General features: G+C 45.1%; 3 protein-coding genes across 3 annotated transcripts in view; 2 read left to right on the top strand and 1 right to left on the bottom strand.

The window, feature by feature from the left end:
* Positions 1-13,577, top strand: part of bean1 (brain expressed, associated with NEDD4, 1) — a 30,808-nt gene extending 17,231 nt beyond the window's left edge. The window contains exons 2-4 of the mRNA XM_018752476.2: positions 5,105-5,302; positions 6,455-6,596; positions 12,682-13,577. Of these exons, the coding sequence (XP_018607992.2) occupies positions 5,105-5,302; positions 6,455-6,596; positions 12,682-13,024 (683 nt within the window). The 3' untranslated portion in view covers positions 13,025-13,577. The remainder of the gene's footprint in view (positions 1-5,104; positions 5,303-6,454; positions 6,597-12,681) is intronic.
* A 5,188-nt stretch (positions 13,578-18,765) lies between these two features.
* Positions 18,766-23,356, top strand: LOC108934568 (spermatogenesis-associated protein 2). Its single transcript, XM_029256299.1, has 2 exons — positions 18,766-19,488; positions 20,866-23,356. The coding sequence occupies exons 1-2, from the start codon at positions 19,102-19,104 to the stop codon at positions 22,117-22,119; spliced, it is 1,641 nt and encodes a 546-aa protein (XP_029112132.1). The 5' UTR covers positions 18,766-19,101; the 3' UTR covers positions 22,120-23,356.
* A 98-nt stretch (positions 23,357-23,454) lies between these two features.
* Positions 23,455-27,345, bottom strand: tk2 (thymidine kinase 2). The gene is made up of 10 exons (XM_018752530.2): positions 27,039-27,345; positions 26,578-26,615; positions 26,388-26,462; positions 26,087-26,140; positions 25,735-25,824; positions 25,529-25,602; positions 24,876-24,964; positions 24,378-24,457; positions 24,206-24,286; positions 23,455-23,928 (listed from the first exon to the last, which is right to left on the bottom strand). Exons 1-10 carry the CDS (start codon positions 27,232-27,234, stop codon positions 23,845-23,847), a joined length of 861 nt encoding a protein of 286 aa, XP_018608046.2. The 5' UTR covers positions 27,235-27,345; the 3' UTR covers positions 23,455-23,844.
* Between the last annotated feature and the right edge of the window lie 405 nt (positions 27,346-27,750).

Below are 27,750 nucleotides of genomic sequence, written 5' to 3'. Positions count from 1 at the left end.
ACCCAAGCTGTGAGTGGAAGTGAGCCCGACTATATCTAGACGGTATCTCTCAACTTTCCGCACCAGCTCAGGCTCCTTCCCCGCCGGTGAGGTGACATTCCAAGTCCCAAAAACCAGAGTTGGCGCCCGAGGTTTGGGTCAGCCGGGCACTCGGCCCCGACCATCGCCCAAATCACAATGCACCGGCCCCTTACAGTCTCTCCGACAGGTGGCGAGCCCACCGAAGAGCGGCTCCACGTCGTGGCTTCGGGCTGAGCCCGGCCAGGCCCTGTGGGCATAGACCTGGCCACCAGGCGCTCGCATGCGAGCCCCACCCCCCCCCCCCAGGCCTGGCTCCAGGGTGGGGCCCCGGTGACCCCATACCGGGCGGGGTAAACGAAAGCCTTGATTTTTTCTTCGTAAGGGGTTTTTGAACCGCACTTTGTCTCGTCTGTCATCCAGGACCTGTTTGCCATGGGAGACCCTACCAGGGGCATATAGCCCCAGACAACATAGCTCCTGGACTCATTCAGGCACTCAAACCCCTCCACCACGGTAAGGTGGCGGTTCACGGAGGGGTATAGAATGATAATGATAATAATATACAGTAGATTATTATAATATTTCCATGCTGCGCAATTATCTCATTTACATTTACATTTATTCATTTAGCAGACGCTTTTCTCCAAAGCAACGTACATATCTGCTAAAATACAATTTGTGCATTACGTTAAGAGAAAGAGACGTAGTTGACAGATTCAGACATGATTCTTAAGTAAACCTAGTTTGTTACTTCCCACTTGATGCACTGATGTTCATCGCTGGAGTAGGTGCATAAAACGCTGGATAGATGAATCCTGATAACCTTCCTACAAATGTATTTTTTTTATAAAAAGAAATATACACGGCTCAAAAAAATTAAAGGAACACTTTGAAAACACATCAGATTTCAATAGGGAAAAAATCATGCTGGATATCTATACTGATATGGACTGGCTAATGTGTTAGGAACGAAAGGATGCCTCATCGTTTGATGGAAATGAAAATTATCAACCTACAGAGGGCTGAATTCAAGGACACCCCGAAAATCAAAGTGAAAAAATGATGCGGCAGGTTAGTCCATTTTGCTGAAATTTCATTGCAGCAACTCAAAATGGTACTCAGTGGTTTGTATGGCCCCCACGTGCTTGTATGCATGCCTGACAACGTCAGGGTATGCTCCTAATGAGATGACGGATGGTGTCCTGGGGTATTCCCTCCCAGATCTGGAACAGGGCATCACTGAGCTCCTGGACAGTCTGAGGTGCAACTTGGCGGCGTCGGATAGACCGAAACATAATGTCCCAGAGATGTTCTATTGGATTTAGGTCAGGCGAGCGTGGGGGCCATTCAATGGTATCAATTCCTTCATCCTCCAGGAACCACCTGCATACTTTCGCCACATGAAGCTGGGCATTGTCGTGCACCAGGAGGAACCCAGGACCCACAGCACCAGCGTAGGGTCTGACAATGAGTCCAAGGATTTCATCCCGATACCTAATGGCAGTCAGGGTGCCATTGTCTAGCCTGTAGAGGTCTGTGTGTCCCTCTATGGATATGCCTCCCCAGACCATCACTGACCCACCACCAAACCGGTCATGCTGAACGATGTTACAGGCAGCATAACGTTCTCCACGGCTTCTCCAGACCCTTTCGCGTCTGTCACATGTGCTCAGGGTGAACCTGCTCTCATCTGTGAAAAGCACAGGGCGCCAGTGGCGGACCTGCCAATTCTGGTGTTCTATGGCAAATGCCAATCGAGCTCCACGGTGCCGGGCAGTGAGCACAGGGCCCACTAGAGGACGTCGGGCCCTCAGGCCACCCTCATGAAGTCTGTTTCTGATTGTTTGGTCAGAGACATTCACACCAGTAGCCTGCTGGAGGTCATTCTGTAGGGCTCTGGCAGTGCTCATCCTGTTTCTCCTTGCACAAAGGAGCAGATACCGGTCCTGCCGATGGGTTAAGGACCTTCTACGGCCCTGTCCAGCTCTCCTAGAGTGACTGCCTGTCTCCTGGAATCTCCTCCATGCTCTTGAGACCGTGCTGGGAGACACAGCAAACCTTCTGGCAATGGCACGTATTGATGTGCCATCCTGGAGGAGTTGGACTGCCTGTGCAACCTCTGTAGGGTCCAGGTATCTCCTCATGCTACCAGTAGTGACACTGACCCTAGCCAAATGCAAAACTAGTGAAAAACAGTCAGAAAAGATGAGGAGGGAAAAAATGTCAGTGGCCTCCACCTGTAAAACCATTCCTGTTTTGGGGGTCGTCTCATTGTTGCCCCTCTAGTGCACCTGTTGTTAATTTCATTAACACCAAAGCAGCTGAAACTGATTAACAACCCCCTCTGCTACTTAACTGACCAGATCAATATCCCAGGAGTTTAAATAACTTGATGCTATACTCTGATTGAAAAGTGTTCCTTTAATTTTTTTGAGGAGTGTATCTCCACTTTCATTTTTAAATCAAATCTTTTACTCTCTTTTCTGCACTTCCAAAATACACATATTTTCGCTTGCTTCCAACTGCAAATAAAGCAATTTTAATAGTCACAAATAAAACATGCTGTAAATTAATAAAAAAGACTTTTACATAAGAAATATAGTGTCTTGTGGTAGCGTGTCCAGCTGATGTTACGGGACAGCAGATGGGGTGGTCGCCGTTAGAACAAAAGTTTGAACTCGAAAATAATAAAATAAAGCTGATGGGAGTGTTGTCATAAGTCCAGGTAGTCATAAACTTAATGTAAAACGACAATTACCTGTATATATACTGTATACTTAGTTTAAATATATTTAACTAGTTTAAATATATTTTTTACCCAACACTCCTCTTGGCCATTTGTTGGTTGGCCCGCAATGTAATTTTGCCTAATGTCATAAGTGTCTGATGGACCCTAACCTGAGACTCTTGGGAATTATGAAAATGCCCTTTAATGCTTCCCGTACATGCGGTATGACCAATTATCAAGACAAGCGGTTGACAGGGGCCCGTGCACCTCCGCCTCAGCAGCGAGACGAGAAAGAAAGCCCTGAAATCGAGCTAATTGAAACAAACGCTCCCCCTTGGCAACGCTCAGCCATGCAGTCCACCGCCGTGTTCTTTTCACGGGCGTTTCCGACAGAGAGCCATGTGTAGCTGGGCTGCAGGCCTGGACCGGAGCCCCAGATGGCTGTACAGAATCGCACTGGACCAGGTGAGACCTGGGAGGCCTGGAGAGCTGGCACACCCATCAGTTAACACATGCACAATATCTGTTTCTCTTCATTAATTCAACTCTTTATTGGTTTTGATTTATTCTGGACAAGGTAATCAATAGTCATTATAGGGTTACAGAATAATTTCAAGCTTTTTATGACATCTTTCTTTTTAGTTTATGCATTACAACAAAAGCAGTGATCATTTTTGATGGACTTAGACTGGACTGACTGATTATTTTGATACCGATTCAACGTGAGGGGCGGTAAAAAATGCCAGCAGATAAAAACATGGAAGACAACTGTATTATGTTGTTGCACTTTATACTACAGGTTTATTTTACAGGCACATGTAATGGTATATACCAATTTAATTGTCCATACCTGTTTTTCTTATTTTTATATCCTTTGTAAAATATTTTCATTACTCAGATTTTTACATTGTTCATGCTTTGTGATTGTTTAGCCTCCAACAATTGGTTTCTCTGGGTCATTAACCTGAAGTGTCCCAGGGCAGCAGGCAGAAAGATGAGACTCATCGTTGTGAGAGTGCTTTGTCTTTTGGCATGAGACACACTGGACAGAGCATCACTCACAGTAGTCTCTTTCTGGGCTTAGTGTTCCTGCGGCAGCCACTCAGAGCCCTGCCATCGGACTCTCAGTCAGCCCTGGTGGCACTTCATGCGGGCAGCATTCAGGATGTAAAACAGAGCAAACCCACATTGATGAGCCATCGTGCCAGTAGTTGACAGATTCTGAGCTCTGTTTTCTCATACATTTTGTTAAGATTCTGTCCTCTGTCTGAGTACCTCGCTTGTACAATCTCTTTCATTTATGTTTGAGGGCAAAGGGGTACGGAAAGGAGTTAATGGCCCAACTTCTGCTTCGGCTTTCAACATCAACATTATGAAAATGTTCCTGGTGGAGCATTAAAAATTGAAATTGTGCACAATAAAATATTAATTGCCACAGACGTGCAAACCCGGTGCCATGATGAGAATGTGACCCAGAGAGCAACAGAGGCAGACATCTCCAGAGAACTCAGCACAGGCTGTCCCATCCATTCCCAGCCTTGGGCACGTAGAGGGACAGGTGTAGTGTGATCATGTGTTCATGCATCCCATGGGAATATTTCATTGTCTCACAGATAAATCCTGGTCTGTTGTGGCTACAAAAGAAAATTTCAAAAGAGAGTCTTACACAGTGCTGTGACTGAACACTTCATTTTTCAACCATCTATACATCCTTGTTTACACATTGATGCTTCAGTGGTTTGTGTAGTACAGTAATAATCCTTAAAATCATGTTTGTCCAAATTATTGCAATCACTATGGAACTGCTTGTATTATTATTATTATTATTATTATTACATTGTACTATTATATTTTTTTTTTTGCTTTTTTGCATTGTATTGGGGGTGCGGTGGCGCAGTGGGTTGGACCGCAGTCCTGCTCTCCGGTGGGTCTGGGGTTCAAGTCCCGCTTGGGGTGCCTTGCGGCGGACTGGCGTCCCGTCCTGGGTGTGTCCCCTTCCCCCTCCGGCCTTACGCCCTGTGTTGCCGGGTAGGCTCCGGTTCCCCGTGACCCCGTAAGGGACAAGCGGTTCTGAAAATGTGTGTGTGTGTGTGTGCATTGTATTGACCCAACACTGTAAATTGCCTTGGACAAAGTTTTTAGTTTAATTCATTGAATCAGTTTGACACAGATTCCTATTTTTTATTATTATTCTTATTATTATTATTATTATTATTATTATTATTATCCGATAAACCCATTTATTCTATTAAAAAAATTTATGTGTAAGTTTTTGACACTCTCCCAAATCTCTCCCCAACCCAAACTCACCCCTTCACCTTCTCTACCTTCCTCTTGGCTGGATGCGGTAAGAAGTGAGCTCAAACCAGAGCTTGGCCCATGACTACCCCGACTGTCGCGAGGGGAGCGGTGAGGCCAGCCTGCTGGTGTCACCCTTGGTGGTGGCAGGCATCGTCATCGGCCTCGTGCTCCTCCTGTCCTGTGTCACCATCATCGTGGGCAGCCTGCGCAAGGATGGCCGGCTGAGCAGCTCCCAGCTGCGCTCCAGCTACGGTGAGCCGGCTCCACCAAACCTCAGTTTCTACCGAAACCCCCCCCCCTTTCCTCTTGATGTTCTGACTCAACCACTGACCAAATGTGGAACCACTAGCTTGTATGATTTTCAGAGCTGAGGTCAAACTGTTCTCCTCTGCCACTTCAGCAAACACTTCATCAAGTGTAATCTGAGCAGAACTTAAGAGTCAGTTCCAGTTGCTCTTTGTTGTTTTTTTGCCCAGAAACCTCTCCTCTTCAGCTGCATGTCTCTGCACAAAGGTCTTAGAAGTTCCATCTTTTTCCCAGCTACCCCTGCTCCATTACTTTCATTTACCAGCTGAAGTATGACTACATTATTACCTCGCTTTTCCTCCAGTTGCAGTGCATCTTACACATATAAATCTTTTATATGTCCACTCCTAAGTGGACTCCACAGAAATAGGTGAACTGCAGGTCCAGAACTGATTGGACTGTTATGGTCTTTAGCTTGACATTTTCTACGAAGGCAGAATAAACACTTCATGTTAATTTTTTCATTTATTTATTTAGTTCATGCTTTTCTCTAAAGGTATTTACCCATTCATACAACTGAGCAGTTTTTGCTGGACCTATTCAGGATACCCATCAAGGGTTCTGCAGCAGGCAATGGGATTTGACCCGGGTCCTTTGAGACCAGCGGCGGTTACTGTAAAAACTACACTACCTGAAGCCCCATTAATATCTTTTATCCCTAAAATATCTGCCACTCAGAGCATGGGGTACTAAAAAGTCTTGTATAGAAATAATTCACAGGCCAAAGGTCAGGAAATACCAAAGGCAGCAGTGAAATCCAAGAAGGTGACCCAAAACCTTTACAGGTGGGGTTTTACCTGTGAATCGAACCCACAGCAATGATGCACACTGGAATACAGTCCATGTTGCCATTTTGAAGAAAGAGGGTCCAGCTTAAAGACAGTCCTTATCAGAGGGTAATAAGGTATGGAAAAGTGCCCTTCAGTCATGCTTCTGAATGATGCCTCTATGAAATTGTTAATCAACACCTGCAGTAGATGTTTAATATGGAAGTGTCAACATGCTCTGCTCCAGAACAGTCTATGGAGGACAACTGCTCAAGGATGCAGGGCTGACAGTTTGCTGGGTCCAGTTACAATCACACTTTTGTTCAAACAGCTCCAGATGGTTACTCCTATGGCGGATCTGTCGGGGAGCTGAGGTCCACGTGCTTTGAGGAGTTCCCCCCAGTCTTCGACTTTGATTCCTATGTGGAGTCCCTTTCACAAGTCAATGCAATGTATTTGGATGCACCACCCAAGTAAGGACGTTTATTTCACTCTTCAGTCTGTATATTTACTGCACAGCATCAGACGTATAACACAGGTTATTCTGTATATATGTGTGTCATAAAACATATAGTATGTACTGTGACTTATGCCCTATGGTACTGGTGACACTCGCTATATCACCACAGTCCTAAATTAGGCAAGCAGTTGCTGAAAATGGATGAATGGAAACAGGAAAATTGTGTACATTACGTACATATAATGCCCATAGACTTGCAATTTTTCCTTACTTTTTACATAAAAATGGACTTAAAACATAAAGATTGCAAGATTGCATAGAGATCGCTCTTTATAGGACCTTGACTAGTGTTGACAAATGTTCCAAATGGTGTCAAATGTCAAATGTTGACAGTTCATTTGACCTTGGCTGGGGAAATTTTTTTAGACAAAAGAAATAAGAATTTAAGGTTGTTCAGAGATTAGTCCCATCCACTGAAGTCTGAGGATGAGTTTGTCTGAGTCCACCTGTGAGCACCCACAAAAGAACCCCACATGCTGGTAAATGCCACTGCCATGCTGTAAGAAAGGCCGGGAGCTTTCTTTAATCCAAATAACAGCCTTTCTAATTCATAGTGTTCAATAATTCAGCCACATCATTCCCTTTCCAATTCCTAGGAAACTTTTATGAAAGCCATATAAAACAACCTCTGGCCCTATGGCCCACCGCTTTTAAAGCGTATTGTAATAAAATGTTTACTTAAAATAATATTTATAAGATGTCAACAGATCCTGTCATGGCAGAACAATGGAACTACTACAGCAAAACTTGTGGATGTCAAAATTAAGCTTAACCTAGCAGTGAAACACAAAACTGACATGAACTACAATGTTGCCATGAAAATATTACCGGTAAGTGTTCACCATGATTTTAAGCACCATTTTATTATTTGCTGCACAGTACGCCTTGTCCAGTAAGGATCTTTCTCTGCCTCAGTCTGCAGTGATCTTCTCCTGTTAAGTTGAGCAGCTGTAAGCCAGGGATAAACAGCAAAAAACCATGCAGGATTATAATAGTGGATCAATTTCCAGGGCCAGTGGAGAATTAGTGATCTGATATAATAGTCCCTCAGTCTCAGATTGTGTCAGAGACATTTCGGGGATCTGAACATCAAATCCACCAAATGTGTGGTTTATTGTATCCCAAGGTCAGACTACTCCAATAGACCATGCATTGCTCATCCAACCACACACTTTTCATAATGTGAATTGACTTCAGATAGCAATCAAGGCGCCCTGCATTGCAAACAATTAGCTAGGCCTTAAGTCTAGTTTCTTAGATAGTTTGCCACCTGCTGTTTCAAATGTAAATACCAATAGACACAGATGAATTATGCAGCATAAGAGGCGAGTTAAAGATGAGTTGAACACAAAATAAAGTCCAACAGTGGCTGCCTGCACATTCTGGCTTGTTTCCTACTCACACTATCATTTACATTTATATGACAGTTCCATTAGGGTGGCAGACTCATCCACCATGAACTGGCAAAAGGGTTTTTGAAGGGAGTGAAATTATCTCTCCCAGCAAGCAAGAAATATATGAAAGAGCGAGTCTTGTCCCGTTAAGCAGCAAATTATGAAATATATGGAATATTTCTGCAACATCACAGGCTATTAAGTGTCATTGAATAGCGTGTAATTAGGTGTTGGGACAGATACATCTGCAAGGTTTGTGTACTGATGGCAAGCTTGTGCTATTCTTCCACTGCAATCGATCTGCAGGTTTTTCAGGTAAACAGTATTATTATTATAATGCTCAGCTTACCCAAAGAGAATTTTAACTCTATGCAGCTGTTAATTTTATTGTGGAAATTACACTTGAGTGCATGGCCTCGCTGAAGAGCACAACAGCAGGTCTCCACCTAGGACAGGAACCAGTGACCTTCAGAAAATAAGGCCATGTGTGTGATTTCCATGCTAACTGTTATGAGCTTTTAAGCTATTTTATCTCCTACACTGATCCTAACCTCGCCCTGTATACAGGTGTAATGAGTATTAGACTGCCACATTGATTTTGTAAGGACAGTCACTGGAAAAAAGCAAAGACACAAATAAGCCCTTGTTTTGAGTCCTGACTCCTGGAGAACAAATCAATGTCTTTTCGGATTGTCCTGAGATTCTGAGATTCAAGTGGGACTCTCATTGCAAAAGGAGGGGTGAAGGGTGAGATGTTGGGTCAAGGAGAAGGAGGCAGGGTGGAAAGGAAGCTGAGGCAGAGAAGCAGCCTCATCACTGCTGCTGCCACTACAGTCCCCCATCCATCTCTGTTGCACTCTGGATGGAGGTGACATCAGTCCTCATAAGGACACCAGCAGACACATCATCATTTTGTATTCATTATAGCCCAGGGCTCTCTCTACATTACATTTCCACCAAACAGATATCATGGTCAGCCAAGGTCATTATGTAGCTCTTTCTGAATGCTCATTCAGAGGAGGTGTGACCAAGAGAAAGGGTCAAAGCAAGCAACCCTCAAAAGTCTTTCATACTGTTATGTGGTTTTTCTTTTGACCCCGTTGACGCATATGTACTTTATTTAACATCCAGTTGTCTATCTCTTGGCATTGTAACTATCATATAAAATGCCAGACAAATTTGTGCACAACTTTTTTCAAGTACCCAGTATCACACACACACACACTTTCGGAACTGCTTGTCCCATACGAGGTCGTGGGGAACCGGAGCCTACCCGCCAACACAGAGAATAAGGCCGGAGGGGGAGGGGACACACCCAGGACAGGACGCCAGTCCGTCGCAAGGCACCCCAAGCGGGACTCGAACCCCAGACCCACCGGAGAGCAGGATTATAGTCCAACCCACTGCGCCACCACACCCCCTACCCAGTGTCAAATAGCAAATAATGGATTTCTCCACTTGTATTTGATGCATTTTCTGTTTGTCTGTTCTGTGTGTATGATTTTTGTCAACATCATAATCTCTCTGAGTGGTTTGAAATGATTAAGATCATATTCAGTTCCAGTCGTGATGTTCAGCTGCTCAGAATTAGAAAGAACAGTCAAGTTTTCTATTGGATACCAGCTTTTTTCCACTGGACCCTCAGAGACAAAGCAAACAGCATTTTCTTTACACCCCAGAGAAGTAATAAACCCATAGAATCAAACTGTATGTCCTTATGCAACTGCAAAGAAATGCACCAGCTTGACTGCATTGCTAAATTTAAACTGGACATTAATGAATTGTTCTGTGCTGAGCTAGGTCCTCGAGGGAAAACAGGATCCCTGGGGATTGTGCTAAAGATGCTAACTATGAAGAAAATCACTGCCTCCTCATGCCAGTGCAGATGGTGGGCACAAACACCTGTTTTAATGTGTTGTTTATTTGCACATTGTTGTTTTTGCCTTGCAACGGACTGGCGTCTCGTCCAGGGTGTGTCCCCTCCCCCTTCGGCCTTGCACCCTGTGTTGCTGGGTAGGCTCCGGCTTGCCGCAACCCCGCTCGGGACAAGCGGTTGTAGACATTGAATGGATAGATTGTTGGTTTTACTGACTATGGTGTATCCAGCTACATTTGTGCCTTTTTCAGCTCATGCGCCTGCAAAAACACACTTGTAAATGAAGGTATAGTAAGAGAAGAGACTTCATTCTACTTAATTTTCTGGCTGGAAGAGTGCTGAATTCTGTTAAATATGATTTTGGCAAACAAAGACTGTGGAGCAGTACAAACTGAGATCTACTCCCACAGACCTCCCACCCCACTCGCTTTCCTGCTTTCCTCGATAAGCAGTCCTTATTCATTTATGAATGACCACAAATCTTCAAGATTTCTATAGCTACTGGGGCAACACAGTGATTCTATTATTGAAATTAAGGCTGATGAGTGGCTCAGACTCTTGAGTTCAGTAATCGGTGTCTGTCCTGGCCACCCGACACACAAATGACAGTGAGACCTTAATAGGCCGTGAAGAGAGATCTCTTACGGGAACAAGGGCATGGCTTCAGCTGTGCACAGCAGTGATGTTTTAAAACACCTTGGAACTGTTAATATGGGAATCATGTGGTATAGTCAAGTCGTTATGGTATCAAACTTCTTCCTGATGTTTTGGGTTCTCATCTTTTTTTAGACACAGCGTTTCAGTTTGAGCTTTTAAAACCTATTGTTAAAAAAAGAAAAATTGGCCAATTGTAACATACAGTAATTGTAAGGCAAGTTAATGTGTTATTGTTGTTGCCAACGACAGCAAATTCAAAGTTTGTGTTCAGCTCTAATGGGGGTGTGGTGGCGCAGCGAGTTTGGCTGGGACCCACTGTGTGGTGGGTGTGGGGTTTGAGCCCTGCTTGGGGTGCCTTGCAACAGACTGGTGTCCTGTCCTGCGTGTGTGTGTGCCCCTCAGCCTTATACCCTGCATTGCTGGGTTAGGCTCTGGTTTGCTGTGACCCTGCTTGGGACAAGTGGCTGTAGACTCTGTGTGTGTTCAGCTCTATCCAGTCTTTATATCCTTTTGAGGCACAGCAAAAAAGGTATTTTGAAATATTTCTAGAAATTCTAAGCAGTTGTTGAAACCCCAGCCCTAAACTTGTGGAATCATTTAAAAGCACAGAATGTCCCTTATAGGATGTATTAAGGCTCAGCATTGTGGTATGTATGGTTTAGAAGAAACATTTACATTAATTGATTTAGCTGATGCTTTCTTCAAAGCAACTTACAATGTTAAGGTTACAGTTATTACAAGCTTATGATTATTTACCCATTTTTACAGCTGGGTAATTTTATTGGAGCAATTTAGGGTAAGTACCTTGCTCAGGGGTACTACAGCTAGAGGTGGAGATCAAAGCTGCAACCTTTGGGTCCAGAGGCAGTAGCACTAACCACTACACTACTAGCTGTCTCTCACTCAAAAACCTATGTCCTCTAGTGTGAATAAAAATGAATGAATGTGTTGCAGGAGAATAAGGTAAATTCAGGTGAGGTAGCACTAGAGTCAAGAAATCAGCACCATCTCCTCAATTAAAAATGTTTCCTGTTTTTCTGAAACTGCAGTGAAGGGACAGGTTTTGATATTTGCTGAAGAATCCAATAAGTGTTGTCAGTGGGTCTTTACCACATTTACCACCGAGCCCGGGGAAACGTGATCAAAGCTCTGATCTAAAGCACTATTGGCCCATCTCCCTACAATCATTTCGCTCTTAAACTATTCATCCAGTGAGATTACCCAGCATTACAGCTGAAGGAGGAAGAGTAATGGAAGCACTTCTCACTGAGATGTACATCACTTTTGGAGAAAAGTGTCTGCTAAGTGAATAAATGTAAATGTCAAATGTATGGAATGAATTTTTTTCAGTTTTTTGCAGTGGAGTCCATGGTCAAGACAGGTGGCTGTGGCCTTGCAGTGGTACACTGGCCACTACAGGGTGAATAATGGGATCATTTTAAAGCATACACTGTCATTCGCAGCCCTCAGGCTTGAAGGTTAAAGGCACACGTGAAGCACACTGTTAATGAAAATGTAATTAGAGCCCTTTCCCCTCATTAACTGTGGCACCGTGCTGCCCAGGGTGAAAGAAGGTGTACTGACTCAGCCTGGCTTTGCTCGCTTCCACTGACAGGTCCATATCGGTAATGGCTCCGTTGATTCAATTATCTTGTTGCATTTTGTCTGCTCGTCGATACCATCTCCACCCTTTCCTGCACACAACCCTCCCCCAGCAAGCAGGTCCATCTCAAGCTCTCTCTTATTCTTTTTTCTCAGATTCAAATTCAGAGAATGGTTTATTTGCTTGACAATTTGCCTTGCGTCACAAAAACAGTGCATGTAAGTGTAAAAGTAGTCCAGAAGAGTGGTTCTGAGAAAGAGCTGTTATACAGGTCCATTGGCCATCCCATGCAGCTCTACCCCCAGAAGCCAGGCAGATGGACACACTTGTCTCAATTATGGAGAACATAGGGAAGCTCTGCACGTGTCCACCTGCTGGTCACCCCAGAATCCTCTCCGTTTGTTTCATTCTGAAGGCCCAGGACGGGGTTTCCTTAGTCACACTTGTATTTGAGAGTTGTGCAATTCTGGTTTTCCCTATTCCCCACATACACTCCTTGTCGTTTCAGCTACGAGGACTGCGTGGGACCCGGAGCAACACAGATATACATCCCCACTGATGACCCACCGCCGTATTCAGTTACAGACCCGTGTTGGGGGAGAAACCTGCAGGAGGCCCATGCTGAAGCAGAAGCCGAGGAGTTCCTGGGTGGGGCCTCTCTGTGCCCCCCTGGACCCCAGGGAATAGAGCAGCAGCTGGTGTCCTCCGTAGCACTGGAGGCTGCACCGCCTTACGAGGATGTCATGGAGGAAGGGTCAACTCTACCGATCCCGCTGATCCCCCTGGACCTGTTCAAACACACCTCGGCAGACAGTGTCCCTCGGCAACCGCTCCCCCACGGAATCCTTTAAGAGAAAAGAGGCGAGTGGAAACACAGCATCTCCTTAATTCTGATTGGTTGACACATTTTAGGTGGCTTTGCTTGTTTTTTAATAGCTATCCACTTCCATGATTCCAGTGGTCCAAAAAGACTTTAATCTGAACATTTAACTGGAGCTGCCCTTGCCTCCAACCCTGCTCCCACTCCCACTGGCCCTCCTATCACTCAATGAAACCCCACCCCCACAGTACCTGGAGCACTGCCATGGTAACTAACACAGGGCTGCTGAGGAACTGAGGCCTTGAGGTGTGACCTTGGTCTCATCTGACATGCCACTCTTCCTTCTGTCTTTGTCTGGTTTTTGTTCCGATCACATCACACAATGTCACGTAGGAGCAGATAATGTCAATGTTTCTCTGTAGACTCAACAAAAACAGTCGCTTGTTCAGGTATAAGAAGAAAAAACAAATACACTGTGTAACACACATGAATTAAGAAATCCAAGCCCAGAAAAGCAGATCCCTTAAAACCGGTACATTTCTGTGATGATCGCTCTGTAACTCGCCCTGTGTAGATAATATGTAAAAGCCACGTATTTTCATATTCCGAAGTACTTCTACTCACTATGATATGTTCAATAAATTGTTCTACATTAGATTATTGACCCTTTTTCAGGGAGTATGAAGTGTTAGGTCACAGGAATAACTAGTTTAGAGATACATATTTTCCAGTCTTTTCCCTGATATCTCTAGAATGGTGTTTTCTTGTGGTCTTCTTAAAACTGAAAAAAGCTAGTAAGAGTACTCACACCATACACTACATCCCAAAGTTGTCACATATTACTGTCAATTAAGTAGTTAAAACCAAAAATAATGGAAAGAATCTACGTTTCTTTTGAGGTATGCAAAGCTATTATTATTATTATTATTATTATTATTATTATTATTATTATTATTATTATTATTGTTGTAAAAACCATATCATTTTCCCAGGTTTGCTGTATTACCTTCGTGCTCCCAAGTTGATCATTTTAAAGCCGATTAGCATTCCAGTTGCATATTCATAAGGATTAGTCAAAAAGTGTAATAATTACTGCAGATATTTTTTGACTTGCATGTAAAAAGGTACAGTTGACTAATAGCAGTTTCCATCCATGTGTTTTTTGTCCATTAAAAAAATGTCTCAAAGACACAGACTGTTAAACCGCTGAACACAGCAACCAGGTTTACTTTGCGCAGTTCCACTGATGCACCGAAGAGGCCTCCCCCTCCTGCGGCTGTTTGCGAACCTGACCGGGGTGTTGAACGCTGTTCTCTAGCTCTCAGCGCGGAGATGTACTCTCAGAAACGTCGTCCTTCTCTGAAAAACCCCATTGGACACCCGAAAGCAAAATGAATTGGTGAAAACATTCCATTAATATCTTTTTAAAAAACATCAATGACCGTGAATGTGGTGCTCACACTGTAGGAGAAAGTTCATACTGAAGTACAACTGAATTAAAATATAGAACTAGTGATGTTTGTTTAGTCATTGATGGAAATGTGTGCAGATTTACAATGACTGCAGTAGATATGCAATGCAGAGTTAGTGCTACACACTGTTATTTAGATATGCAATGCACAGTTAATGACACTTACTATTATTTTGCTTTGTTGCGTTATTTTTTACTTCCATGTCTTTGACTGATGTTTGTGTCTTGGGCATATGAATTATGTCTTACATTTCAGTTGCATTGAAAGATACATCCTTAAAAACAGTTTTTGAAACTGTGTTTGGAAATCTCAGCCCTGATTGCATTAGCTTGGCTTAATTTGTTTACCACATACATTTGATGCATCGACCATGAAAGAATAAGGAACAGTTATGTCTTCTCATAGGATATTGAAAAAAATTAATATATGCTCAGCTTTTGTAATCACACCAGGACACCTGCGTGAATTAGCAAAGTTGAAGGCCTAGGATTAAACGTGGGGAGGAATATGGTCTCACAGCCTCCCAAGTACCGAGTGTGTGAAACACAGCAGACACCATACTGGGGTGAAATTTGGTTTAAAGAAATTAAATTCAGACATGTATCTTAGACTTCACATTTAATCTGCACACAAGGACTTCTGTCTGGCTCTTTCCAGTGGTGGCATCAATGGCACGTCCAGTTAGCCGCAATGGTTAGGAGACCCGCACATCCCAAACCATCAGCGGTAATAAACACTCCTACTGACTGTAACTGCTGTTGTCATGATATGTACGGTTATGTTTTGTATTAGAGCTCCTTGCTTTTCTTATACTCTGAAAAATAAATGAAGAGACTTGTTTCCTGTTCCCTTTCCATCAAGGGCTCCATTTCTTCAAAAGAGTTTTCTGCTTCTGGTTCAGATGAAGATCAGTAATTTCTTATTGTACGTGTGTTTGAGTGTGTGTGTGTGTGTGTGTGTGTGTGTGTGTGAAACTATAACTATACAGATGCCTCTCAACTAACGATGGGGTTACATTCCAATAAACCCATCATAAGTGGAAAAATCGTAATTTGAAAAAGAAAAGAGTACCGCACCTACCAAACATCATAGCCTAGCCTACCCCACCTTAAACGTGCTCAAAACATTTACCATAGCCTACAGCTGGGCAGATTTAAACAGGAGCCACACATGGGCATTTAGTAGACATGATGGGATGCGAAAACACAAAATAAAAGAAAGCTTTCAACACAGTTTAGGTTGTTTACACTCGTTGGTGTAATTGCTACAGAGACTGTGAGCGTGGTTGAGTGGATGCTGTGGCTTGCTGCCATCGCCCAGCATTGGGAGAGAGTATTGTAATTCAAAATTCGAAGTGCGGATTCTACCAAATGCATATTGCTATTGTACCATCATAACTTCAAAAAAATCAAAAGTCTAACCATCGTAAGTAGAGGAGCATCTGTATTGCCATACCAGATGACATACAGCAGTTAGAGCTACTGCCTTTGCACCCAGAGGTCGCAGGTTTGATCCCCATTTCTGCCCAAAGAACCCTTGAGCAAGGTACTTACCCTAAATTGCTCCAGTAACATTTCCCAGCTGTATAAATGGGTAAATAATTGTAACCTTAACATTGTAAGTTGCTTTGGAGAAAAAGTGTCAACTACATGAATAAATATAAAGTCATGTGATTCCACAGATTTCATCGTGTATATGGTAAGTATGCAGTTATGCTTACAGCTATTAATAGTTGTGCAAGTGCTCTTGAGGGTGGGCTACATCAGACACCCCTGATATAGATATATATATATAGGGAGAGAGAGAGAGTTCTTCCAGAAATTTTCGTCCTCCCCTTGAGTGCTTAGTGTTGAGAAGGGTGTGTCCATAGTCACCTTGGATTGAGTCCATCCATCTGGTTTCTGCTCATCCTCTTCTCCTTTTATCCTCCAGCTTTTACAGTCATTACCATATTTTTACAAAATCTGATTTTCTTATGATGTGTCCAAAGTATGACAGCCTCCATCTCATCACTTGTGCTTCCAGTAAGAGTTCTGGCTTCATTTGATCCAAGATCCACTATGCTGCCCACTGTCTGCATTTAAATGAACGAACGTTTTCTCTGTGTTTTATCGGGGACAGCAGCCACGCTTAATGCATTCTGAGAAAAGGCTGTAAGCGACGGGCACCCCTTGGTGGATCGCGGCAGCCACAGAATAATGTAAATCAGACAGAACAGATGGTCTGTGCCGAGGAACTTCTCCCAATTACCCTGTGTGCCCAGTGCCTGACTTCCATTAGTAGACATAATTGCATCTAGAGCCACTGCTTTCAGGAAATGAGGTCTGTAACGATGATTAGGGTGTGGGGTCTCTGCCTGCTGCTGTCTAAATTTGGTTTATTTCCTGAAGCTGTGTTCTCCTGTGGCGTGTCCCTGGGTGCACCGACACAACGCATCCAGATGGAGAAGTACGAACATCTCACACACACATTCACATAGACCAGTATATTTTGGGTTGCTCCCTCCCAACCCCCCAGAGTGACTTAAACCATTTACAGCTTTTGATACCTTGAATTACTTTAACAAAATTTAAAGATGGAGGAGTCACGTGGTCAGTGGCCACGGTGAACATGACGAGTGGGTGTTGTCATACAGTATATTTTTGTAGTGCATATTACTGATAAACTGAGGGTAGCTGCCTTTCTCAAGGGTACAGGACATCCTTCTTGGACTCCAGCAAAGGGGCAGCAAGAGGCATTGTGGTTAGAGCTGCTGCCTTGCACTCAAAAGATTCAGGTTTGAACCCCACATCCTGCTCCCTTGACCTTGTCCTTACCCTAAACTGCTCCAGTAAAAATTACCCAGCTGTATAAATGTGTAAATCTCTCTAAGTAGCTTAACAGTATAAGCTGCTTTTGAGGAAAGCTAAATACACACACACACACACACACACACACACACACACACACACATACATTTTCAGAACCGCTTGTCCCATACAGGGTCGCAGGGAACCGGAGCCTACCCGGTAACACAGGGCATAGGGCCGGAAGGGGAGGGGACACACCCAGGACGGGACGCCAGTCCATCACAAGGCACCCCAAGCGGGACTCGAACCCCAGACCCACTGGAGAGCAGGACTGCGCCACTGCGCCACTGCGCCCCCTGCAAAAGCTAAATAAATAAATGTAAATAAATAAAATAAGTAAAGCAGCTTCTTAACCACTGGCTCCAACCACTGCCAAGGGATCAGTAGATAATCCTTCACAAGGATCAGAATGAATAATTAACTGGTGTCCAGCACAGAATGAATGTGAGTGCTGGTGCACAGTACAGTGTACAACTGTTTAGCCTAATAAATCATGCAGAAAGCCGCATATTATTATTATACTTGGAAGACCAAGTGACCGATTCCTTCAGAGGGGAGGAAAGTGAGAGGTCAAAGGGACTGAAGCGTTTTTACATCCACTGTCTTCAAAGTGACAATGAGCAGTTATATTACTCCCCTATAATAAATACACGTGGCTCAGCATCAGTACCTAAAAGTCACAGAAAATCCTGGCTCTGCATCAACAGGCACAACAACTGATAACCCCAGATCAGGAGCCAACATATAGAAGTAACTGATAATTCTGGCTCTTTGTCAGAGTGTCAAACCAGTTTGTAATCCTGGCTGTGTCAACGTACATAAGGGACTGACAATCGGGCTGATCAGTGTACACAAGTGATTGATCAGCTGGGCTCTATATCAGTATGCACACGTAATGATTGGTAGTCCTCGACGCAGGTGCTGGTGTCCAACTCTTGTTAAAAATGTTCAAAAACCATTTTATTAATAAATCATTCATACATTTAATTGAAGCATAACAACTTATGTATTGAACTCAAAATATTGTAACAGAAGTAAGTGGAGTTATTCTTAAATATCGGGGCATTAAATTACCCCCTCAGGTAGGTTTGCTCAAACACTGGGGTGCCGCATTTCCCTCTTCAGCTTTCACATAAGATATTACTAACATACCCACATGTGGGTCCTTCCCCACGTGGCGGTTTAGGCACGAACTGCAACAACATTACACTAACAGCAAGCGACGAGCTGCGAGATCGATCTCTTTGGGCCGCGTTGTGTTAACTGTAGCGCCACCTACCGGCACACAGCGGCAGGGGGCGCAGGAGACCGTTTAATTCACACCTAAACACGTAATAACAGTAGATGGCCACTAGATGGGGCGGTTGAAGCTTTTATTAAGTTTCAGAAGGCGGCGGCCGGCTATTTCCCAATTCATCCGGTGCTGTGTACGTTTAAAGGGATATGAAGAAGCCGGGGGATGTGTGGACTGTGCGCTCTTGGGCTCCAGTGTTTTTATACTTAGTTTAAGAGTAACAACACAGATTTCTGCCTGACTTTTCGGCCTTTCGACAGGACTTCCTCCTCGGCGGAGGCACCCTCCTCGTGCCCTTTCACCCCTCCCTCCCCCAGCACCTGTATCTTCCTCGCGCGCCGCTCGCGGGCTGCCGGCTATCGACACGGGGTTTGGTTCCTTCTTTCAAAAAGAGACTAAATAAAAGATGCCGAGGCGTTAGAGCAGCGCGCTCTGTGAGCCCCAGGAGCTTCCAACCACCCGGTCGTTTCCTCGTTCCTCTCCTCCGGCTACCATGAGCGACGCGGCGGACGAGGAGGGCGTCTCGCGTGCGTCCCAGGTGCCGCAGCAGGTGTGCCAGGACCCCCCGCCGCTCGCGGACCTCTATCGAGACTACGTGAGCCACTGCGAGCAGGCGTGGCCGAGCGGCACGGGTGCGCTGTGCGACGACTCGAGCCCGCTCGGGGAGAGCGCGAGGCGCCTCGTGCGCTCACGCGGCTGCGGCGCGGCGCGCTCCGCCGCTGCCTTCGACGTGTGCACCACCGCAGCGGAGCGCGTGCGGGCGAGTGAGCTGGATGGGCGCGAGGTGCTGCGCGCTCTGGGCCGCGCCGCGGAGCTGCTGGAGACGTACAGCCTGAACGCGGCACTCTTTCCCTGGAGGAAGGAGATGAGAAGCCTCAAGGTACGGCGGGTTCGAGTCCGGCTCTGTGTGTGTGAGAGAGACGGGTGTACCTTCCCAGTGCTTCCGGGATAGACTCCGGACCTACTCGACCCTGCGTGAGCGAGCAAGTGCGAGTTAGCTCTTGAACCCGCGTCCGTGAGCTCAGTCCCCTCACTGGAGACTCTTTGTGTTCATACTAGTTACTGTGTTCCTGGTTTAGTGTATGAAGTTCAGTGCAAGTAGTGTGTGTGTGTGCTGTGGCGCCTCGATATTTCATAGAAACACCCTGGCAGCATGATACAGTTTATAATCCGACTCGCTTCACGAGGAAGTACCAACCACGCAGGCTCCTTTCTGAGACACTGAGACCCAGGTCGAGGAGTTCTGTCACTTTTACGGTCCGAATAAACATGATGATAATCTGATAATATTCACTACATTAAAGCCAGTCGTGATCATACAAGTGGGAAGTAGTTTGAGCCTTTGCCTTGCACTGGAGGGACCTGGTTTCAAGTCTCACCATAGCTGATCCAGGTCCTTACCTGAACTGATGCGGTAAAAATTACTCTGCCATGTGAATAACAGTGAAAGTCAGTGTAAGTACATCTGATTCTCAAGTGACCAGATACTGGAGTCACGGGTCAGTTCATCATATTACAGCATTATTTTTTAAACTATTTTAACACCCCCCATGGAACTACTGGAGAAAGAGTTCTGGAAAAGTGACACTCAGCAGCAACGGGGCTCCTTACGTTTAAAAGAACAAAAACAGTCAGCAAAATGGAGCAGAAGTCATTTTAAAAATCGCATTATTTCAATGTTTGAAGTGAATTGCTTCCATTGTACTATTATAGTACAGTATTAGTTGTAAGGGGGTGCGGTGGCGCAGTGGGTTGGACCGCAGTCCTGCTCTCCGGTGGGTCTGGGGTTCGAGTCCCGCTTGGGGTGCCTTGCGACGGACTGGCGTCCCGTCCTGGGTGTGTCCCCTCCCCCTCCGGCCTTACGCCCTGTGTTACCGAGTAGGCTCCGGTTCCCCGCGACCCCGTATGGGACAAGCGGTTCTGAAAACGTGTGTGTATTAGTTGTTCAGGTACAGTGCAAGTGTTGATTCTTACTTATAGCATGCTGCATTTAGTTAAAATAATTCGTTGTAGTTAAATGTTACAAGATTGCTGTCATTTCAGAATAATTTTTTCTAGTGTAATACACTAGAATTAGCAGTAGGTTACATACCCAGACCCCCCCATTCGTCCAGTCATGAAGGATGGACTGTGTTTTAGTGAACAGTCGCAGGAGTAAAAATATGTAAAGGCATCAGATAAGAGTAATGAATAACAGGGTCTGATCACACATCGCTTTACTGGCTGTGGTGTTACATGTACTGTTTTCTTCCCGCAGACATTCACGGGCCCCTTTGTTTACTGTGTCCAGTCGGCTCTTCCAGACCACATTGCCAGGAAGGTCCTTGAGAGCATCGGGTACCGCAGGGAGACGGACACAGAGTACAGACTGAGTGAGAACGTGGGTCCCGACAGGCCCATGCAAGTGGCCTTTGATCTGTTCCTCGCCAGGCAGGAGTGCGAGTATTTGCTGGAGGTGCTGGGTGACAGGACACGTGCCGAATGTATCCACTTCCTCCAGACAAGGTCTTTGGATACAGATGGGCAGGGGTGCATGTCCAAGAGTGCGGGGGACACATCCGGGGAAGGCGGCTCTTCACTCCAAGCGGACGTTTCGGAGCATCCGCGCCAGGATGCTGATGAGGCTTGCCCTTTGGTGGACCCGGGGTCATTGCTGAGGGACCGGTGTGAGTTTGTGGCGGACTCGGCTGACAATGCGGAGCAGAGGAGCCTGGAGATGCCACCCTTAAGGGAGCTGTCCCCGCAAGCCATGAGCCAGCCTTATACCTTCCTGCGGGACAAGTCCATCCTGGAGATGCAGGAGAACTACCCCGATCTGGCCATCCGGCAGAAGCCGGTGTTCAGCAAGCCTCAGTCACTCGTCACAGCCTCAGGGAGGCCCTTGGAGGCGCGAATGCCGGAGGTCGGCCCAGTGGCCCTGGTGTCGCCCGGCGACATGAGTGGCCCTCAGTCTATGGCTGTCCTCCGTCCTCTAGTGGCACCTGCCAGCAGCACAGCTCTGCCGCAGCTGTACACCCACAGGGATGCAAGAGCCATGGGGGAAGGCGACGCGCTGTCTGAGAAGCAAGTGTCAGGAGACGACCTCCGGGTGGCGCAGCTGAGCAAGCAGCTTGACAAGCTACACATCAAGGAGCCTTGCGGGGACGACAACCTAAAATACCCCATAGAGGAGACTGCTCTTCTGGACGCGTTGTGCCATGACACAGACTTCGCCCTCCTCAGTTCACCTCGGTCCAGGACCCAGGTCCTGATATGCAGCCCCCCAGGCAGTGACAGGGCCAGCAGCTCTGGACACAATACAATTAAAGAGCCTCCGCAGTCCTTCTACATCCCTCCCAGCCCCCTGGGGACGCACTGTGGGACGGAGCCATGTGTGGACCCTGCGTCCTTGTGCTCCCGGTGCCAGCATGCCTGCAGGGGCTCGTGCCAGCGTCCGGAGGATGACATCTTGCAGACATATGTCCTGGTGGAAAGAGAGAAGAAGGACGTGAGGCCAGACGGTGGCTTCTAGGAGATCACACATGGGGAAAGGAGATGTGGACTTTGTTGGTCCTTTAGGGTCGACAGCTTTCTAAGGTCCCTTCCAGGTAACAAGCGCAGAGGGAAATGCACAGCGTGGGGCTAAGAGCAGGTGTGTAACCTGATGGTGGACCCATGTAGAACAACACAAGGTGACCGTATTGGTTAATCTTGGTTTGTGTCCTGATCAAATCTAATGGGGTTTTTTTTTTTTTTTTTGGAATTCTATTCATAAAATATATGGTTTCATATGACTGCTAGATGTCTGAACACATGCAATTAATGACCACTTTTCACTGAATTTTACCTGTTTTACTGACTTTTTTGGTGTGTGCAGTCAGAATTGGGCAACTGTGGGAAATGACACTGTAGTAATGGGGAATATGATACATTGTGCTCTAAAGTTTACACACACTCATACAGAGTGGTATTACTGCAGGTAAATGAGGTCTGTACACCCTTAACTCAAGAAAGTATAGAACTTGTAACTAGGAATGAAGGCGATTACAAGGTATAACAACCTTAGGTGGTGGTCTGTTTTAAAACTGTTTATAAACAATAGACCACCAAGTTTTGGATAGAAACAAGAGAGCACTGTCAAACATAAGCAGGGGTTAAACAACTAAAACTGAAGAACTGTGTGCCTTTCTTTATTCTTCAGGAGTTGAGGTTATAGAGATGGATGCTTAAGTAGTTTCCTTACCTCTGTCAACACAACCGGAATTCCAGACCAGCAGCTAGGGGTCAAGGTCTGTAGCAAACCCAATCATACAATCACAACAATCCAGTGATTGGCAACGCAAGTTAAAAAAAAGGACCCTTCCTTCCCAACCCCACCCCCCTCCTGTCCTATGCAATGCCAGTGTTGCTGAAACATTTGCATCAACCAGCTGAGGGCAACCGTTGACTAAAACTTTAAGGATTGATTTTTGGATCAGGATTATTAGTTATATCAGTATGGAATAAGACCCCCCCCGCAGACTGACTGGAAGGTGACGTTAGAGGGAGGGAAACTGTACCCTGTGAAGGTGTATCTTACTGTGAAAATGTTTCCTGAAGCAGTTTCACACTTTCTCAGAGAAGTTATTTACTTTGTGGCTCAGGTAAAGGATTTTTGTTTACTAAATTGTTTTCAGTGCACTGTTACTATAATATGTTTAATGGCAACTGATTTTAATACTGGAAGTGCAAATTATATACCAAAGCTTTTATAAAGTTTTAACCACCCCTTCCCCAGTAACCCAAAAAAATCAGTCACTTTGTGAAATTGTGTTTTTATTAAGTAAGTTTGTGAATTAAACAAAAACAATTAAAAATGTCCTTCAAAAAACAGAAAGGGGGAAAAAACATGGTAAACACTCTGAACAAAGGTTTGGTCCCCTTTGTCCCAGGAATTTCAAATGGAGTAATTTACAGTAGCTATGGGGCAAAAAGCTAGTTGCCCCAGATTTGTAAACCATTGTTTATGCAAACCTGGAACCGTGTTAAAGAAAAAATGGTGGAATCTGAAGGTGGTTTTCAGCAGCACTGCAGAATGCTAGCTGTGCTATGCTGCAGGTACGAGATGTGCCCATATGGCTGCATCCTGGAAGATCTGAGCGGGGGTCACAGCAATGTATTCTACAGCTGAATCACACCTGGCTGGGGGAGAGCAGGGTCCTAGAGGGTAGCAATGGTTTTGAACTACAGTTCACCATCATCCTTCATCTTGTCTTGGTTACTTGCTTCCCATCAAGATTTTCCCTCGGTGCTCTTCATACTGATGAAGCATCTTTTGAAGATCGTGATTTGCTGGAATTACCTGATAACCCACAGGAAACAGCATGCACCCCTTTAGCCAACTCAATACATTAACCAACATCAGTGGAACACCTGAAGTGAAGTTACACAGGTGAAACACACACAGCTCATTTCGCCAGTAGTACCTGAGTGTTTTACTTGATAAAACGAGTCCAGTCTAGGAAAATACAAACACTTCCCTAGTTCTGTTCTTATGACTGATTGCACGGAGGAAAAAAAAATACATCCAATTATGCACAAAGGAGGGGGAGGGACTTTACATGGGTAGGGTCACTGACCAGCACAGGAGCAGGGACTTTAAAAGACATCTGGTTAATCAGCCAGTCCTCATACAACTGATGGATTGTTTCCAAGTATTCCTAAAAAAAATTAAATCAGCAAAAATCATACAGTGGTAACAAGAAAAAAATATATATATAAAAACTGAGGAATAAGCAGGGTAACCCATACCAGAGGAATCACCTTCTCCTCCTCACGGCACCTCTGTGTCAGTCTTTCGTAGCACGTCTGTGGGGTCGTCTGCAAGTAAACTGTCAGAGGGCAAAGTTACTAGGGATACTGGGACTGTTACAGTTCAGGAAATACATGTGTAGCCTGAGGACTGTTGATTCTACTTGGTTTTCAAAAAAGTGATGTCTTAGCATCTCCTTTTGCAATTAACAGTAGTGCTTTAAAACCTTGAAAGTCTTTGTTCTCACATAGGGAATCAAGTTTGTTATTCCACTCAGTTTCAAAACCACTATAGAGGACAGCAAAACAAGTCTATTCTAAAATCCAAATGTACAAAAATAATGCATATTTGCAATAGAGCAGCATTTTCTGGGTTATAAATAAACCTGGGAGATCTTCACTGTCAAGCCAAATTTCATCTACCAAGAAGCAGCACCTATGCCAAGCGCCGCTAAATCCACAGACACTGAAAGCCCTCCCTGCCATCCCGCCGCCTACCGATCAGATCCACAGGGATATCAATGTTACTCGTGATCCAGTCAAACCACTCGCTAAGGACAGCAAAGTCCACTTCTGGCATCTTCCCACTGCAACACACATAGAGCAAAACTGACTGCGTAATACAGGAAGTCCTCTACACTTTTATACTAATGTTATTTTCTGCTTAACATTTATAAATAATTTTGAATTCAAGCTCTACTTAAGCAACCGATAACAGCACTTGAAGAAATGGGGCAGTAGCTGAAGCAGTGGTTAGAACTGCCACCATACACTAGATCGGTCCAGCTTAGAATGACCATTCTGTTGTATTACCCTTGATCAAGGTACTTATTCTGAATTGATGCAGTAAAAATTGCATAAATGGGTAAATCGGTACTGGTAGTTTAGCATACAAATCTAATATTCTAAGTCAGCCCAGCAGGATAAAAGTAAGGGGTTAGTAAGTAATGAGCAAAAAGTAAGGAAAAAAATTTGTAACAGCTACACGCATTATGACACTTTGAGCTGAAAGTGTGCAGTTGTGTCCCACAGGGTGTCAAATCTGTAATAATTATTTCATACCTGAACAATAACAGGTGAATAAAAGTAACAGGCAAAAGGGCCTATTAGTGGCTCATTTGCTGAGAGACATTTGAATAAATGAAAAGTACCTTCTGTAGAGATTTTCCACAAAAATGTACTTGGCACTGTAAATGGACCTCTCCATCATTCTTACAGGAGCAGACTGAAGGGAAGGGGGGAAAAAAAAAAAAAAAGGGAGAAACAAAATCAGTCATAAGTTTGTGGCCTTAAAAGGATGAGAAAGTGACAGGGAGGGAAACGGCATCCCGAGAAGAGAGGTGCGGAGCACATTCACCATGGTGGACAGGTGCCGGTCCAGCATGGTCAGCTGCACATATGTCTGTAAGGTGAGGCCCCATCGAACGGGATCCTGGTACATGAGAGCCTGCAACACAAAACTGGTCACATGAGCTTCAAAAATGCAAGACTAAGCAAGCTGGACAGAAGACCAGGAACACACACACGCACACACACATCAGTAATGCCTCACAAGGAATATACAGTATTGATTTCAAATTAATATTATATAGATATAATAAAACTCAGGTGAAGAATTGAAGGAGGCTTGCTGCTGAAACTCACTGTTAATATTCTGTTCAGTAAGTACATTGTGTAGAATGACTAAATGATTGCTGTGCTCCACATACCAGTGGGTTGTGCCCTTGAATATTCCTCCACTTAGAAACTGGTTCTGTAAGCACCTGGGGGGGGGGGGGATATGACATCATTTTACATCAATTTACAGTGTGATGACCTGTAATAAATTCACAAGCTCCTCAAAAGCATGTGTGATGCTGCAGTTTCATCTTTTGGTTTCCAAGCACACGGCGTCAGAGGTCCCGATGCAGCAACACCTCCAGCTGAGGGACGGGGTCAACTCAGGACCTGACTGAACTGTGACAGTCACCATGGTTACAGCTTTCCGGGGCCCTGCTGAGGCCTATTCACCTCGAGGTTACTGGTCTTGCTGAAGTACTCCAGACACGTGGTCTTCCCACTGGCGATGTTCCCTTCGATACAGATCTGGAAGTGGATGTAAGAGCATCAGCTAGACGTCCAACTCCAAAGCCACCCTGACCCTCCACGCCAGGGAAGCACATGTGATGTGTGTGCGGAACATTGACGGTGCACGGCTCACCACGCTTTTTTTCTCCTCCCCGGGCCTCAGCAGCTTCCCTTGTTGACGAGAAGACAGGTGGTGAGAACCTGAGCGGCTCAGCGCTTCTCAAGCGTGTCAGCAGGTAGGGCTTAGTTAGCGCGGGACGGGACGCAGCTGGGGTTATTTTCGCGGCTCACGCCCAATGTTCAGCATAAAGCAACAAGCAAGTGGTGCGACCGAGTCTGTGCCACGGGGGGTGTAATCTTAGTGTGTGTCGTGAAATGACGTGAAATGCAAGCAGACGCTTCAAGGCAAGCGAGAGAGCAGCTCCTGAGATCAGTCTGGGATTTTCATAATCATAATATTACGTTCGATGTGAGATTTAGAAAAACGTGGTCCTCGGTCCGGAAGGCCGATCTCATCAGCATGCATTGTAACAACGATTATAACGACGAACAATGATGAATGAATGATTGTTTGAGGCAAAAATGACCGCCTACTTCTTGTACTTGTGCGCTGCTGCTGGTGCTGCTGCTGCTGGTGCTGCGTCCAACTGCCAGACAGTCTACTCCGGCCACACGGCCCGGCGGGCTCAGCTCCAGGTCTTCGGCAGGCGGCTCGGAGAGCAGCGCGAACTCCCGGCGCGGATATTCGGCACAAACTCGTCCAACAACCCGCAGCGGAACATACAAACATGTCGCAGAGCAGCCGGCTGTATAGAAAAACACTATCATGTGGTGCCCATTGGATGTCGCGCGATGCCTTCAGGAAGTCACGTCATAAAGTCACGGAAGATGTCATGTAACTAGTATTTCCGGGTTCAATAAGCGCGGCTACTTTCGCTTCCTTTACTGTCTAGCCTGGCAATGTCTTCTTTGTTTGTTTTATTTGTGAACAAACATTATACGAAGACATATTGATTACAAACACAAGAACAGTAAAATAAAAACAACTAGCAAGGGGGTTACACAGACAAGAAGTAAACAGTCAAGCAAATAAATTAAGGCATGTTTACAGTTTATCTCAAAACAACTTAATTTGCAACGTTGTTATGCCTTTCTTTCTAAAAGAGGTTTTTTGGAGAGAAGAAAGGAGAAATTGCAAATGAGGGGAGTCATTTCTAGTTAGGACAAGATTTAATCCATCATGCCTCATGAATATGAAATTTACCTAGAAACAGATAAGATCAAAGGCATTGTCTAAATCCTTGTC

The sequence above is a fragment of the Scleropages formosus genome, chromosome 11 (assembly GCF_900964775.1).
Source record: "Scleropages formosus chromosome 11, fSclFor1.1, whole genome shotgun sequence".
NCBI classification, from domain to species: domain Eukaryota; kingdom Metazoa; phylum Chordata; class Actinopteri; order Osteoglossiformes; family Osteoglossidae; genus Scleropages; species Scleropages formosus.
This window is presented reverse-complemented; position numbering and strand designations above follow the sequence as displayed.